This window comes from Vombatus ursinus, unplaced genomic scaffold (assembly GCF_900497805.2).
Source record: "Vombatus ursinus unplaced genomic scaffold, bare-nosed wombat genome assembly UNPS02014926.1, whole genome shotgun sequence".
NCBI classification, from domain to species: domain Eukaryota; kingdom Metazoa; phylum Chordata; class Mammalia; order Diprotodontia; family Vombatidae; genus Vombatus; species Vombatus ursinus.
In genome coordinates this window covers 1,800,346-1,817,268 of record NW_020954704.1, presented here as the reverse complement: position 1 = coordinate 1,817,268, position 16,923 = coordinate 1,800,346, and the positions used below count along the sequence as shown (strand labels likewise).

Here is a 16,923-nt window from a genome sequence, read left to right as displayed (position 1 = left end):
ACATAAACTTAAATACAAATAAGAAAAAAAAAGCATTGCCGTGTGCACAGCAGAATGTAAGAGAGGATCCAAAATATACAGCAATAAATTTTCGTTTCAAGAAAGCCTAAATAAAAAATAATATACGTTGTGTTCAGAGCTGTCCATCTTTTCTTTGCTTCCTTGTAAGTTTTCTTTTGTTTGCTGCTATGCACTTTTTACTTTGTTCTATTTCCCCTCCCTTTTTTCATCCTACTCCAAGAAAATTACAATTAAGTGTGGATACACATACATACACAAAGATATATACATACATGTACACATACATGCACTTACATACATATACTTAGATATCTGTAATCGTACTCATATATAGACATATACATTCATATGCATCTATGTAAGACCATACTATACTTGTTTGTCTTCTGTTTCTCTGAGGGTGGAGAAATCTTCCTTCATAAATCCAAGTTCTTCCATATTTTTCTAAGTCTACCAACTCATCATTTCCTACACCACAGCAATATTCCAACCTTATACTATCTAATTATTTTAAATAGTCTAAAAGAAAATTGATTAATATGATTGACATATAATGTAGTTTCCCTATTTTTCTCTTTTGAGTAAATCTATTTTAGCTTTAACTTCATCTGAGATCATGATTACTAACCTGCATTTTTTCCCTAATAAATTCTACTCCTGATCTTTATTTTATGTTTGTGTGTGTCTCTTATTTCCTGTCTGTCCTCACTCCTCTACTTTACTTCTACCTGCTACCTGCTATTACTTAACCTACCCCCCTTCCCCAAGATCCCTCCCTTATTCTCTCCACCCAACCCTTTCCTCTTACCCTCTTGTTTCTATCTGAATTTAGAAGACTTTTACAGCCTTCCAAATATGTTATTCCCTCTTTATCCCATTCCCGTTAATCTGGACACCTTTTTATTACCCTCCCCCCCATCCTACTCCCGCACCCTCTTATTTCTTTATAAATTTGGAAGACTTATATTCCCTTCTAAATGTATATATTGTTCCCTCTTTAACTCAGATCTGATATGAGTAGGGTTTCCTCTAAAAATCCTTTCCTTATCCTGTCCCCCCTCCCTATCCCCTTAGGCTTTTATTTCTTTCTGAATTTTGAAGACTTAAATATGTATGTATTATTCCCTCTTTAACCCATTCCCATTAAGAGTAGGGCTCCAGGGGGCAGCTAGATGGCGCAGTGGATAAAACTCTGGCCTTGGAGTCAGGAGGACCTGAGTTCAAATGCGGCCTCAGACACTTGACACTTACTAGGTGTGTGACCCTGGGCAAGTCACTTAACCCTGATTGCCTCACAAAAAAAAAAAAAAAAGTAAAATAAAGGGTAGGGTTCCAGAATTACCAGCCCTCCTCCTCCATCCAATTCCTCTGAGGCAGTTCTTCCTCTCTCATCTTATTTGTTTAAGGTAATTACTATTTTTAGCTTTTCCTAAATGGTTTTACTTTTTAGAATCACATCATACTCAGATCTACCCCAACCTTTCTTTCAAACTACCTGATTACTAATAACAATCTTAGACATACATTTTACATTTGCTCATATAAAAAATAAATAGTCTGTCCTTATTGTATCTTTGATGTGTACCTTATATTGCTCTTGGATCTTATATGACAGATTTTTATTAAGTTCAGGTTTTTTTTGCAACAGAGTCCTGAAAGTCTGGCAGTTCATTAAATGTCCATTTTTCTTTTCTATTCAGGATTATGCTTAACTTTGTTGGGTGTGATATTTTCGGCCACAACCTCAGATCTTTTGCAATTCGATGTTTATTGTTCCAAGGCCTGCAGTCTTTTAGTGTCACTGTTGCTAGGTCTTGTGTGATTCTCATTGTGGCTCCGGCATATTTGAATTGTTTTTTTCTTGTTGTGTCTAATATTTTCTCCTTGAGCTGGGGGTTTCAGAATTTGACCATGATATTCCTCTAGGTTTTTTTGGTAGGATCCCTTTCAGGTGGTAAACAGTAGATTTTTTCTACTTCTGCTTTACACTCTTGTTCTTCAGGACAATTTCCTTTAATTATTTCTTGAATTATTGTATCAAGATTCTTTTTTAGATCATAGCTTTCAGGTAGTCCAGTTATTCTTATGTTTTCTCTTCTTGATCTGTTCTCCAGATAAGTTGTTTCTCTTATGAGATGTTTCACATTTTTCTATTTTTTCATTCTTTATATTTTGTTTTATTATTTCTTGGTGTCTTATAACTTCGCTGGCTTCCCCTTGCCCAATTCTAATTTTCAAAGACTTGTTTTCTTCCTTAAGATTCTGAATCTCAGGGCAGCTAGGTGAGGCAGTGGATAGAGCACCAGCCCTGGATTCAGGAGGACCTGAATTCAAATCCGGCCTCAGACCATACTTACTAGCTGCGTGTAAAAAAAAAAGATTCTTTATCTCCTTTTCTAGTTGGTTGACTTTCTTTTCATAATCTTGTTTTTCTTGGATTTTTTTTTAAATTTTCCCCTCTCTCATTTGATTTTTAACCTTTTTGAAGTTCTTCTATGAATTATCTTTGGGCAGGTGACCATTTGACATAACTCTATGGGATAGGAAAGGCTTTTTTTGCTTCAGTATCCTTCTCTGAAGATGAACCTCGGTCTTCTCTATTCCCATAATAACTTTCTATCATTGAGTTCTTTTCTCTTTGCTTATTTTATTTTTTAATTTCTAACAGTTTATTATTGTAATCACCTTTAGGCTTGGGGCATGGGGGATGGTGCCTCTGGCCTCAGATCCTCCTTCACTTCTGCATTCTGGCTGGAACAGAAACCAAGAGCTCCACACTCCTTTATGTGCCCACAGCCAGCAGCACACCTGCCCCACTGCTTCTGCACTCACCAGACTGTGTGCTGGTTCCTTCTCTCCCAGGGATGTGTCTCAGCTGCACAGCTGGGCCTGGTGTCCTGTATCAGCAGATGTTCCCTCAATCTTCCCCTGATCAGACGCCAAACTCCCATCACTGTCCAGGAGGTGAAAATTCCTGTAGCTGGGGCCAAAGGTACCTCCTAACCCAACTAGCCCCAGGGCTCCCCGCTTGCTGTTTCAGCGGAACTAGCCTGGAACTGTTTAGACTTGACGGGGACCAAACCTCAGTCCTGGGGTTTTTCTCCTGATCATCTCTGGTTGTCCCAGGAGGACCCTTTTCCTGCCCCAACTCTTGTTTATTATTACTGCTCTACAGTTGCCCTGAGGCACTATTTTGTCCTGTTTGTGGAGGAAATCTGGAGAGCTTGGAATTTTCTGATCTACTTTGCCATCCTCCCAGAATCCTCCTTCCAGCCTTTTATTTCTTAATTATCTAGCAAGTGCTGTCTGCTCCATGAAGTATCTGAACTGTCCCCATTTAGAAGTGATTCCCTCCTTCCCCAGAGGGAGAGCAGAGAATTCCAGGCAAAGGGGACAGGTTCTGTAAAGTCAAGGTGATGGAAAGTGGGATGAGCCTGGTGTGGGTAACAGCAAGTAAGTCAGTCTGATTGAAAACTGGTGCATAAGAATGAGTGATGTGTGATCAGCTTGGAAAGGCAGTTTGAAGTCAGATTGTGAGGGCTCTCAATGCCAAACAGAGGCATTGCATTTTATCTTAGACATAATAGGTTCTTGAGCAGGGGAATGACATTGTTAGATCTGTGCTATGGGGACATCAGATTCACAGCTGTATGTAGGATATATTGGAGAAGGGAATGGATGGATGATGCAGACTGAGAGAAATGATTATTAAATAACTAAATTTTGGAGAGATCCAGGATTTTTTCCCTTCCTCATTTGGAGATTAGGCCAAAGCTTAGTTTTCTGAAGGGCAAGGCTGATGAGGAGATGAAATCTTGGAGCTGTTGCCCCACCTGACTAGAGAACTTACAAATAATTTAATCTAAGGTAACTTCCGGCCCATTGTGTTCTACTCAGGTTGGGGTGGGAATAAATTCTTTGTCTGGATTGCTCAAGGCCTAGGAAAGGGGGGGTAGTCTGGAAGTAAATGACATAATCAGTCAGGTCCCCCAGTCCCTCATTAGAATAGGTCCACCTGTCATTATAATATTCCTTCTCTCATTACTTGTTAACCAATCAGAGTTGATCACCACCCTCAGGAAGACTCCAAGAGTGTTCTTCCAAGAGCATGTAAGCATTGAGTGGATTCTTTGAGGGGTTTGTTGAGAGGTCTTTGGCGTTCAAGAGCACCACTGACCCTTTTGTTAATTATTCCTAGCATGATTAATAAAATGATTAGTTACCTATAAATTATGTCTCTCAGATTTTTTTATATGTCACAAGATAGACCAATTAAGAAGCCGAGTCAGTAGTAGTTTAGGGGAGAGTTGATTAAGGGTCCAAACTAGGATGGCGGCCTTATGAGTAACTAGAAAGGGGACTTTTGATAGTGAAGTGAGTGGAGAATCATCTCCATCAGTTTCTTGGAAAACTGGCAGCTCTTGTTTATATAATGTTATTGCTTTTCCCAGTATATATTTACTTTTTATTATAATTTCATTACTAAAGGAGAAGTTTCTTCAATTTCCATTAGTTTAGTGCCATTCCCTAGTATGTATTTATTTTTTATTGTAATTTCATCGCTAGAATAGAACTTTTCCTCCCAATTTTTATTAGCTTATTTTATTCCCTCCCTCCCCTGAAGAGGATTATATATATTTTTAAAAGGATTTTTTTTTACTCAACAGATCCTTTTCCTATTAAAAATGAAGAAAGTTTAAATAAAATCTGTGAAGTCTGTTGACATGAATTCATTTTTGTCTCCTGGTTAGTTCTGTACTTCAGAAGTATCAGTGGAGGTGCCAAGTGGAGTTTGTTCAGTCTTTTTTCTGGTGAGGATTTAAGATGCCAAAAAAGTAACAGCTAGATTTCAGATTCCAGGGGGATCTTAGAGACTTGGGAGTTAGTTAGGAAAAAAAAAGACTTTGAGATGATTGAGAGAGTGAGAATAAATCTAAATACCCAACTGGTCGTGTTTTTATAGTATTTCTTTTCTGCTATTAAAAAAACCCAAAACACTGTTAAGGGAGTCATATCTTAAAGACTAGTTCCTTTATCAGTTTTGTCTTATATGAAATACGTTCTAGGTGCAGCCATTCAGTTACAACTTTACTTAGGAATAGTAGAATTAGGTAAGTATTACTTAGGCCAAAGAAAAGCAGGCAGAAAGCAAGGAGACTTGAAATTTTGGGGGCCACAGGAAGCTGAATGAATTGTAGAGCCCTGTGCAATGAGCACCTTGTTCCATAGAGGGCAAACTTGTTATTTGTCTGGCAGGGGCTGATTTAGTTTCATCTCTGAATTTTATAGCTGAAAAGTCTGGGAAAATGATTGCTTTTTCAATTAATTTGGTGTTTGAGTGGTGTTTGGGGGTAGCTCTGCATAAAGTACATTTTAACAGTCTAGCTTTGAGTGCCCTGAATATTGGAAATTCATGTCAAAAAGAAGGTTTTGTAATATTCTTATAATTTAGATCAAAATCACCTCCATAACAGTATGGAAGTGAACCAAAATTTCTGCCAATGAGCATTGTACTTAGCCAGTCTTCTTATCTAGATATTTAAAGTGAGTCAGCATTTTTGTGTTGTGTAGGTTTTTTGTTTTGTTTTTTTGTTTTTGTTTTTTTCTTACGGGCAGCTAGGTGGCAAAGTGGATAAAAAGCTAGACCTGGAGTTCAAATCTAGCCTCAGGTACTTACAAGCAGTATGACTCTGGACAAGTCACTTCTTTCTACCTCAGTTTCCTCATCTGTAGAATGGGTTAATAACAACACCTGTCTCCCAGGATTGTGAAAATAAAATGAGACACTACAAATTGTGCCAAAAGTCTCTGTTCATTTTAAGCTATTCAGACTTTAACATTATATTAAATAATTTAGAACAATGTCAAATTTAATATTAAATATTAATTCATATCTATGGAGCAATATAAATATTTAATTTTAAACCTTTAATAACTTATAATTGCACAAAGACTTTTGGGACATTCTATATTTATAAAGTGCTTTACAAACTTGAAATCTCACTATAAATGCTAGTTATTGTTATTTCAGTAGCATCCATGCTTTGTCTATGTTTAAAAGGTGACAACATGACCTCCTTTTAGTAAGATAGTTTTGTTTTGGTAGAGAGAGTGAGGCAGAATGTCAGTGTCCTATTTTGACATTCATTCTTTTCCTTGAAAAAAGCAGAATGTTCCCATTTAAAACCGCTGTTTTCCTGAAAGTGATATAATCTGTGTTGTAATATAGCAGTTTTACAGAGAAAATAACTAAGATAGGTTTACTCTGAGAGTTCCTTTCTTATTGCTCCATAAAAGTCCCACTTATTCCCTTCCTTAAATTGGGCAACTTAATGTCCTTCATTAATTTCTCTCCTTTTAAGCGCTTATTCTGCCTTGGCTGTGTGTGTTTTATAAAGCATCTGAATCTGATGAATATTGAACGTAATATCTAGACTTTCTCAACTTCGGGAGGTTTTTTTTTTTATATTCACCAGGACAATTTTTTTTCTTTTCTATCAAGGATAAATAAGCTGCCTATCAATTGATAATGCTCTTTGATTTATTTTTCTTGTAACACACATGTTCTGGTTTTGTTAACCATGTAGGTTGTGGTGAGTTGTCATCATTTCCATGCCATCCCTCCCCCATCTCCCTCCTTACTCTGATCCTAGCAACTATCAGTGTGAGGTAAGAGTGGATGGAGAGAATCCAAGATATAACACTTTCCACATGTTGTTATTATAAAGTAATTCAAGTGGGAGGCTTTTAAAACGACAAGGTACTGCTTGGTCTTATCTGAGGGTTAGGGTTTTTGTTTTTTTCCTGATTTTTAAACATTAGAGGAGTTAGTGTTATTTTAAAGATAGACTCTAGGTCTCCAGATTTTCTACCAAGAATAAACTTTTTTAAAAATAGTACATTTTTATTGATATCTAGTTTTGACATCATCTATATTTCCCATTGTATATGTTCTCTCTCCCCCTCCCAGAGACCCATTCCTTAGAACTGAGAATAAAAAAGGGGGAAAAAACCTCTAGTTCAGCTAAACTTTATTATCATATCAAAAAAAGCCTGACATTATATGTATTGTTCCACACTGATGGTATCCTACTTCTGCAGAAAAGTTTGGGGAAGTGTTTTTGAAGGTAAACTTTGAAGAGGGGGGCACTTTGGGTAATTTTAAATAAAGTTTAAGATTTCTGTTTGTCTTTCTTTTCCAATTATAGCCAACCAGACCTCACATTTTCCTCAGCAGTGTTATCCTGGCACAATGCCAAGTCCACATCTGACTTTTGTTAAATGTATTACATTTTAGCTTCTTCCCCCATCTTAAGTGTGGAGGATTTACCTACTGAGACTTAACAGTTCTAGCAGTTAGGGTTTCACATGGTGCTCAAGCACTATACCTTATAACTTGCAAAGGAAATGACTGCATTGGGTACAGTTTTAGTTTAGTTTAGTTAGACTACAGACAATTGTGTTTTCTTATCTGGGGAATAATTCTCTTTCTTCTTCAAGAGTTGGCTGTTACTACTTTTTGCTTCCCTGCGGATGTGTGAAAGCTCTATATTGCTAGTTGTTTCTTTTCCACTTTTTTTCCTTTTAATTTTTACATTTCCTAGCCTTGGTCATTCAATTCAATTTGACTGTAATCCTAATAGCATTTTATTGGTATGTTCGTATATAAATATTGTGTTTAGTTTTGAGTTGCCAGGAAGCAAATGACTTAAGACAATCCTCCTAGCCCTGGCAAGTGCTCTCTGCTTAGCCACCATTGGTGTTGAAACTAGAAACAGAACCAAAACTTGAAATTTTGTGGTTTGGATGTTAGAACACTGTGGAAGGAAGATACTGTACTCTGTGCTTTGGGCATAAGTCTGCGTGAGACAAATTAATTAATTCAATTTAAATTCTGAGCATCTTTGCTTAGAGAGAGAACATCCAAAAGGGCAGAAATCCAACTTATAATTTATAAGGTTCAAGAACAAAGAAAAATTCCATAATCAAGATAAAACTGAGGGATAAAGCCCAAGCAACAGTTTTGATTCACTAAGTAGAACAATAGTCACTTAACTTTGGGGGCACACTCGGAGGATCAGTTTCTTAAAACTATCAATTTCCTCCTGAATCATTTTTTCTTTCAACTCTAATAACGGTGAATTGAAGAGATGATTTTATTAAGTGAATTAATCAAAGATTTCTTCCTTCTCTTAGTCTGATTGTTTACCCTAACCTAGTCATGCCTTAGGAAAAGAGACTTTCTTCTGGGGAGTCATCACCCTAATTTCACCTACAAGTGGAATAGAATTCCTCTCTGGACTTTGTCTTTGAAAAGGGCTAGGCCTTTGGCAAGGATATTAAAAGAATTTCAAACCATGAGACTGATTAAGTTACAGATAATGTTTTCTACTTAGATAGGACCAGATACTTCAGACTGAAGTATGGTCCTAATACTGTTTTGTAATATGTAGACTGAAGAGGGAACAAAGTAGGAAATACCCCAGTATGCTTCTATCACGTGTAAATTATATCTAATGCTAAAATTTAACTGTCTATAGATGCTAAAATATTTATATTCATTAAACAAATCAAAAAAAGAAATATCTAGCATAATTTATTAGTGTTAGGAAAAAAGGGAAGAGCATTTGAAAAGTATCTGTCTGAAAATTATCACATCAAATACTTGATTTCTAATATAAAAAAACTCAGGGTACCTTGACCAGGATTTAGTGTTCATATGTTCTTGGGGAAGCCCAGTTATTTCATTTTAAAAGTAGATAATAATATCACTTCCTTCTTCCCTAAGAATATATTAAATCAATATATTTAAAATAAAATTGGAAAATGCAAAGTATAGTTGTTTGAGCCCTTGACTATAGTTTGTTAAAGTTTTTTTTTTAAGTGAAATGGGGGTATAGTGTTCTTTTCCACTAAGAATTTCAAATCATTTTTTACAGATGTTAACTCATCAATTCTCAGAAGGTCCATGGGACACAGGGAGTGAATTTCTTATAATTAAAAGATGCTGGTTTCATAACTAATGATTAAAATCTTGCCAAGTTTACTTACTTAAATTGATCTAACATGCAGAAAATCTTTACATTGGACACCTGTTTCAGATTGGTGTGTTTGACTCAGAATGAGATTTAAACCTTCTTCCCCAGATTTTTATTCATTAGAAGAAATTCAGGACTTTGCCAGAACAACACAAAACATAGCCCTTGTCTCAGATTCAACCTATACCAGTGCTGCCCTGCCTTTAATAAAGAAAAACACTTTTATTTGGACTCCTGTTATCTTGTCCAGTATTGGTTGTATTTCCAACCTGGACCTTAGTATGACCTCACTCTGCTACTCTCGATTTGGAGATCAGAACTCAACTCCATTTTGATCTGTTGAAGGTAAAGGCAGACATCATTTGGACCTTTCCAGATGGCACCTGCATTTTCCTCAGGATTGACTGACCAGTCAGTTTTCAGTGGTTTCTTTTTGCAGCTTGACTCCAATGGCGAGGGCTGGCTTTCTTCCTTGTTTACAGAGGTCATATTCCTCAATGCTGAATGTAGAACCTTGGCTAGCCATTGGCTAACTGCCTTCTAATTGTAACACTTTTGATCCAGACTTCTAAACATCTTGTAAAGAAGTAAACAGCATGGGAACATCTTTGTATTTTGAAGGCTTTAACACCTTGTTGTCTCTGTTACTTGCCTCTTATCTTCTGTGGTTTTATCACTTGACTTGGGAAGAATCACTTGATCAGGGGTGGTCTGATATACTGTCCCCTCCCTTTGGCCCTTCCCTCTGTGTCATTTTTACAAAGGGGATTATGTTTCATCTTTGTCTCTTTCTCTATTTAAAAACCTAGTTGAACATGCAGTTAAAAGGGCTTTGTAATGATTTTGGTAACCTTTAAGCTTTGATTGCATGCTTAAATTAATAGGTTGCCTATATCTATGAGATTCATCTGTGCACCTCTCTTTCCCCTTCACTATAAACTCCTTAAAGTCAGTGACTATCTTATTCATCTTGTGCCTCATCTCCTAGCATAGAGGTTTGTACATATTCCTCTTTCCAAAGATATTAATGATCTCTTAATTGTTCAGTTTTATAGCCTTTTCTTAATTCTTATGGTTCTTGACCTCTGTAGCACTTAACATGGCTACCTTCTCCTGAATACTTCCTTGTCTCTGTTTTTATGTCACTGCTCTCTTAGTTTTTCTCCTGCCTAACTGTTCCTCCCTAGTCTTCTTTACTGGATCATCTTCTGCATTCTATTCCCTAATTATGGATATACCCTAGCGCTCCAGGGCTCCTTCATGCTTCCTCTTGGTGACTTAATCAGATCTCATGGGTTCATTGATCATATCTATGCAGATCATCTACGACCTATAATTCTAGCTCCGATCTCTCAGCTGAACTCTAGTCCCACAGCACCAATTGCCTATTAGAAGTTTCAAACTGGTATATAGTGTAGGCATCTTCAACTCTACTTGCTTGAAACAGAACTCATTGTTTCCTCTCCTCCCCACTCCTCCCACCCCTATGAATGACTCTTTAAATTTTTGTTGAGGATAGCGATATTCTTTTACTTCAACTAGGTCATCTCCATTATCTTTTACATATCATGTTAGTTCAGGCCCTCATCACCTTTCATTTGGAATGTTAGACTTTTGGTCCCCTTACAGCAAATCTTCCTTCTCTAATACATCCTCCACAAAACTGCCAATGTGATATTCCTAAAGTACAGATATAACCATATCTCTCCCCTGTGGATAAATTCTAGTGACTCATTATTGCAACTAGGGCGAAATGTCTCCTCTGTTTGGCATTTAAAGCCTTTACCACCTACCTTTCCAGGCTTATTATTACTTCCCTTTATGTACTAGTTCAGACAAACTGACTTTCATGGTGTCCTTCACATGCAACACTCCATCTCCCATCATCTTGTTTCTCCGTGGACCATTCTTCATGCCAGCTCCACTTTCTATTTAGATCATAGTGGTCTATTTGCTTCTCTTTCTCCTGCCTCTTTGCCTTTGCATGGATAGTTGCCCTGCCTGTGGAATGCACTCCCACCTCAACCCGCATTTCTTAGAATCTAATTCTTGGAATTCTTAGTTTCCTTCAAAGTATAGGTGGGCTTCTACTTCTACATGAGGCCTTTCTTCATCCCTCTAACTCCTAATCCTTACCCTCTGAAATTACCTTGTATTTATTCTCTACTCATTATATATGTATATGTGTACATACACATATTGCTTCTGTTGATAGATTATAAGCTCCTTAAGGGTAGACTCTGTTTCATTTTGTCTTTTCTATCTTCCTTGTCTGGCACATAGTAGGACCTTAATGCTTGTTGATTGATTAATTAGGGGAAAGCTAAGTAAATGTTTGTTCAGATATATTTAATAATGATTTTTGGCATGAAAAGACATAGAGGAGTCCAGATTTCCCTAAAAACACTCTCATAAGGTTCTTGGTGCACTAGAAGGAACAGTGATAAAGAAAACCAATGAGAAATGACTCTGAATACCCTTGAGTCCAGAACTTTGTAAGAAGAATGACAAAGACCTGTGATTCTGAGCAGAGAAGAGGCCAAGGCCAGGCCAGTGTTCAAATAACTGAAGGTGCGTGCCCTTGGAAAGCAGAGTCCTTGTGATTTTGTAGGAAGCCTGCTACCAGTGTTGTGGATAACATCTGACTGAGTTCACTTAGGATCACAGCCCGGAATGGGGAGCCAATTCCATGTTTTGGACTCTATAAAGAAAAGGAGGTAGAGGAAGGGACTGAGTCTACAACCTAAATAAAGTTACCTGGAAACTGAGCCAAAACGTAGATTCCTGAAGAAGACAGGACCTAATTTTAGTCACCACGATGAGGATCAGGCAGAGCCTGCGTACCCCATCCAAGATTTTGGGAGAGATTGTAGTTTGACCCATGTACACATTCCAGTCTAAAAACTGAGATATGAATGAGCATAAGAAAACACTGACTATGAAGAAGTATTATGGATTGAGAGAAGCCCAAAAGGTTAAAACAGAAAAATAAAGTCATTCTACAACAAATCCAATTGAAACCTGAGAAAACAATGACTTGGCCCCAGGAATACCTGGAAGAAATGAAGCAAGAGGACAAAATGTAATTCTTTTTTTTTTTTAAAGTAAGGCAGTTGGGGTTAAGTGACTTGTCTAGAGTCACACAGCTAGGAAGTATTACGTGTCTGAGGCCGGATTTGAACTCAGGTCCTCCTGACTCCAGGGCTGGTGCTCTGTCCACTATGCCACCCAACTGCCTCAATATTTACAGTGGCTCTTTTTTTTTTTTGATGAGGCAATTGGGGTTAAGTGACTTGCCCAGAGTCACACAGTTAATGTTATGTGTCTGAGGCCACATTTGAACTCGGGTCCTTCTGGCTCCAGGGCTGGTGCTCTTATCCACTGTGCCACCTAGCTGCCCCTGACAAAATGTATTTCTAAATACAATGAGAACTAGGGAAGAAAGAATGGGAAGGAAAATGAATACTTTAGAACACATTCTACCGATCATGCAAGATGCAAGAAGTGAAAATTAGATCGAACAAAACTCCGAGACTTCATAAGATAATAGGAAATATTAGTACAAATTCAAAGGATTGAAAAAACAGAAGTAAATTATTAAAGACAGTTGACCTGGAATACAGATCAAGGAGAGATAATCTTAAGAATCGTTGGGCTCCCTGAAAATCGTGATCAGAAAGTGTAGAATGCCATATTTCAGAAAACACACACACACACGCACACACATACACACACACACACATTTGTTAGTACCTGAGGGCAAAGTGAAAATAGAAGTAATCCAGTGATTACCTTCTGAAAGATACTCAAAAATGAAAATCATCAGCAATGTTGTAGCCCAAATCCAGTGTTTCTAGGCCAAAGGGAAAAAAAAATAATACAAGTATCCATAAAGAAAAAGTACCAAGGAATCACAGCTAGAATTACATAAGACTGGTAGCTAATACTACAAAGAAGAGAAAATCTTAGAATATGTTTCTCCCGAAGGTAAAAGACAAAGACTTACAAACAAGGATAACTTATCCTGTCAAACAGAATATAATTGACAGGGTAAAAAATGGAGCCTTAATGGAATAGAGGACTTTCAAGTATTCTTATTCACAGAACTAAAGTTGAGTAGAACCTTTGAAATGCAAACCTGGGAGTCAAGAAGAAACTAGAACGGTAAATACATTTGGGATTTTGAAGGGGCTATATGATGATAAAGTGCTTACATTCTAAAAGGGGGAGAAGAAACAAGGATCCCTTCAAAACTCTAAAATGTATTGAATAAATTTCCTATGATTTTTTTTGTCCCCATAGTTCCTTTACATTATAACAGTATGCCCTCTGGATACCAAACGTTTAACATTTATACTGAATTTTTAGTGAAGTAGATATCTCTACTATTTTATAATAAATTTAAGATTCTCTTGTTACATATATTTAAACTCTTCAGGAATTTTTATCAGAATATTTATTAAAAATCTTTGAATGAGGAATATTATAGAGCTATCTTTGAAACCTCAAACTTTATATCCTATAGGATAATTTAATTGGTAGAGCATTTTAAAATTGGTTTTTTCATATTTTTTCTTTCTTATTTATACAAATTACATTTCCTTTAGGTCACAGGTCCACCAGGTTGTGGCAAAACCCAGTTTTGTATGATGATGAGTGTTTTAGCCACATTGCCCACTGGCATGGGAGGATTAGAAGGGGATGTTTTATATATCGACACAGAATCAGCATTTAGTGCGGAAAGGTAAGAAATCTTTTTATTCATCTTAATCCAATATATTTTTACTCTTTTTGTTATTTTTTTTATATGAGACTTATGAAACAGCTCGTATTTACCAATAACATAGAAAGCTGAACATACAGGTAGATAGTGATTCCAGTAACTTTCATTCTTAAAATAGCAAAACCAAATTTTCTCTCTTATTTTTGGCATGAGTGAGACTTTCATATGGGCTCAACTACCTCCCTATTTGCTCTTTGTCTGCTGAGCACTAAGCTGGGCTTGCAAAAAGGTAGCTAGAATTAGGGAAACAGAGGATGTGAGAGCACAGTGGAGAGGGAAATTGAAAAAGGAGAAGAGAGAAGGATGAGTCAGAAACACAAAAAGGAAGCTGTTTTTGTTTTCCTTACAATGGTAGATAGTTAATTTTTGTTCATTTATTTATTTATTTATTTATTTTTTTAGTGAGGCAATCGGGGTTAAGTGACTTGCCGAAGGTCACACAGCTAGTACGTGTCAAGTGTTTGGTCTGAGGCCGGTTTGAACTCAGGTCCTCCTGACTTCAGGGCCGGTGCTCTATCCACTGTGCCACCTAGCTGCCCCAGATAGTTAATTTTTGGACCAAAGCCAAACGTTATTAGGTGGTGAATAAAATGTTGTGCTTTTGTACTTAGGTGTGCTATAAATATTGATTGATTTAAAAATAAGTGATTTATCATATCTGGACCAGCATGAGAGTCTTGATTACAATGACAATAAATAAGCCAGGTGGGGAAAATAAAATGTGGATGACTAGAGCCATGTAAGAAATGATCTCAGGAAGGGAGCCAGGCCTCAAAAGCAAAGTGAGAACTAACCGGATTTTTTTTTTTTTTTTGGCAATGGGGTTAAGTGACTTGCCCAGGTCACATAGCTAGGAAGTGTCAAGTGTTTGGTCTGAGGTCGAATTTGAACCTCAGGTCCTTCTGACTTCAGGGCCTAGGCTCTATCCACTGTGCCACCTAGCTGCCCCAACTAACCTGATATTTTCTTCACTTGTCACTGTACCTCAGACCTTCCTTTGTGAAATTTTATTTACTGTCCGATAGTCCTGGATTTTAGATTTTCCCCAGTAGATCTTATCTTTCTTTGTTCAGTGTGTTCAAAATAGAATTCATTATTTTCTACTAAAACCTACTTTTATACTGAATTTTTCTGTTTTTGAGAAGGGCAACAGTAGTTACCTGGGAATAGAACCTTTTATCATATTCAATTCTTGCCTTATCTTCACCCCACATACTCAGTCAGTTTCCACATCTTGCTAACTCTGCCTCTCACATCCATCCCCTTCTGTCTATTCCCATGGCTAGTTCCTTAATTTAGACCCAGATCACTTCTTCTCTGTACTACTGCAATTGACTGTTAATAAATTCTGCTGCCTCTGGTCTCTTTACATTAGAATCCATACTTGACACAGCTGCCAAAGCACAGGTCTGACCATGTCCCTAGTCTGCTCAAAAATCTGCAGTGGCTTCTGTTACCTCTAGAATCAAATAGAAACTTCTTTGCTTGGCATTGAAAGCCATTTAGAACTGGGTTTCATCCTACCATCCCAGGCTTATTAGTGTAGAAGCAGATTAAGATTCCCTTTTAATCACTTTTCCCTCTTTAAGGTACACAGTTACAAAATAATATTAGAACAGTCCTTGATTTTACTTGAGTGAAAGATCTAATCAGTTGTCCCTTAAAGATTGCTGAGGAGATAGTATTCTGTTCTAGAGTCATTTTTAATTAATTGTGAAAGGCTTTAACTTTCTTAAAATTTTTAAAAAATACATTTTGTTTTAAATTGTTTAAATTATTCCCTAGTTCCCTTTCCTTTTCCACTCCTAGAGAGCCATCCCTTATAAAAAAATTTTTTTTTTATAAAGGAAGGGAAAACATTTAGCAAAACCAATCAATATACCAAAAAACTTTGAAAATATATGCAGTTTTCCATACACATGGGCCTCCTACTCTCTTCAAAGGAGTAGGGAGAGGGATCAACTCATCTCTTCTTTGTAGTTTTCCAACATTTGGTTTTGATTGTTTTGTGTGTTTTTCAGTTTGCATTGTTGTAGTTATTTATTTTGTTTTCTTGGCTCTGCTTACTTCACTTTGTATCAGTTCATGTAAATCCTTTCATGTTTTTCTGTGTTTATCACATTCATCATTTCTTATAGCACAGTAATTTTCTATTACATTCACATACCACAATTTGTTTAGCCATTCCTCCCTTCTTATCCTCATATATATTAATTTTGTTTGTATGGAAGCTTTTCAATTTCATGTAATCAAAATTATCTGTTTTTATCTTTTGTAATTGCCTTTGTTCCTTGTTTGGTTAGGAATACATCTCCTATATCTGTGAAAAGTATGTGATCTGCTTCAATTCTATTGTTTTTAATCATGTGATCTTTAATATTTAGGCCACATATCCATGTAAATTATTGCTGAATATGATGTAAGATGTTGAACAAAGACTAATTTCTACCAGGCTACTTTTCAGTTGTCTCAGCAGTTCTTATTAAATAAAGAATTCTTTTCTAGGTAATTGATATTTTATTTTTATATTTCTTAAATTTCCTCCTATGTCCTTTTTTCCCCTCCCAGAGAGCTATCCCTTATATTGAATACTAGGTTATTTCTCAATCTCCCTTGTCTAGTCAATTTCATTGATCTGCTCTCTGTTTTTTTTTTAGCCGGTCCAAAATGGTTTTGATAACTTTTATAATATAGTTATGAGGGTCTGAAAGTGTTATTCTCCTTTCATTACTACTTTTTTCATTATTTCCCTTGATATTCTAGAGCTTTTGATCCTTCAGATGAATGTTTATAGCTTATGAATTAACTTTGGTAGTATTGTCATTTTATTGTGTTGGTGTGGCTCAGCCATGAACACTGATTATTCTCTATTTATATTTAAGTTCTTTATTTCTTTATGGAGCACTTTGGTAAATGGACACCTTCCCACCCCAGATAATTTATGCATTTTGTAGTTGTTTTGAATGAGATCTCCCTTTTTATTATTGCTTCTTAGATTGTGTTATTCTTCTACATAAATGATATTGATTTTTGTGGGCTTATTTTGTAGCTTGCTACTTTACTGAAGCTACTATCTCAATT

The 16,923-nt window shown here is 36.5% G+C and overlaps 1 protein-coding gene across 1 annotated transcript in view; it reads left to right on the top strand.

Annotated features, from left to right (window-relative positions):
* The window catches only part of RAD51B (RAD51 paralog B), an 888,004-nt gene that overhangs the window by 11,758 nt on the left and 859,323 nt on the right, over nucleotides 1–16,923 (top strand). The window contains 1 exon segment of the mRNA XM_027843747.1: nucleotides 13,667–13,803. Within this exon segment, the coding sequence (XP_027699548.1) occupies nucleotides 13,667–13,803 (137 nt within the window).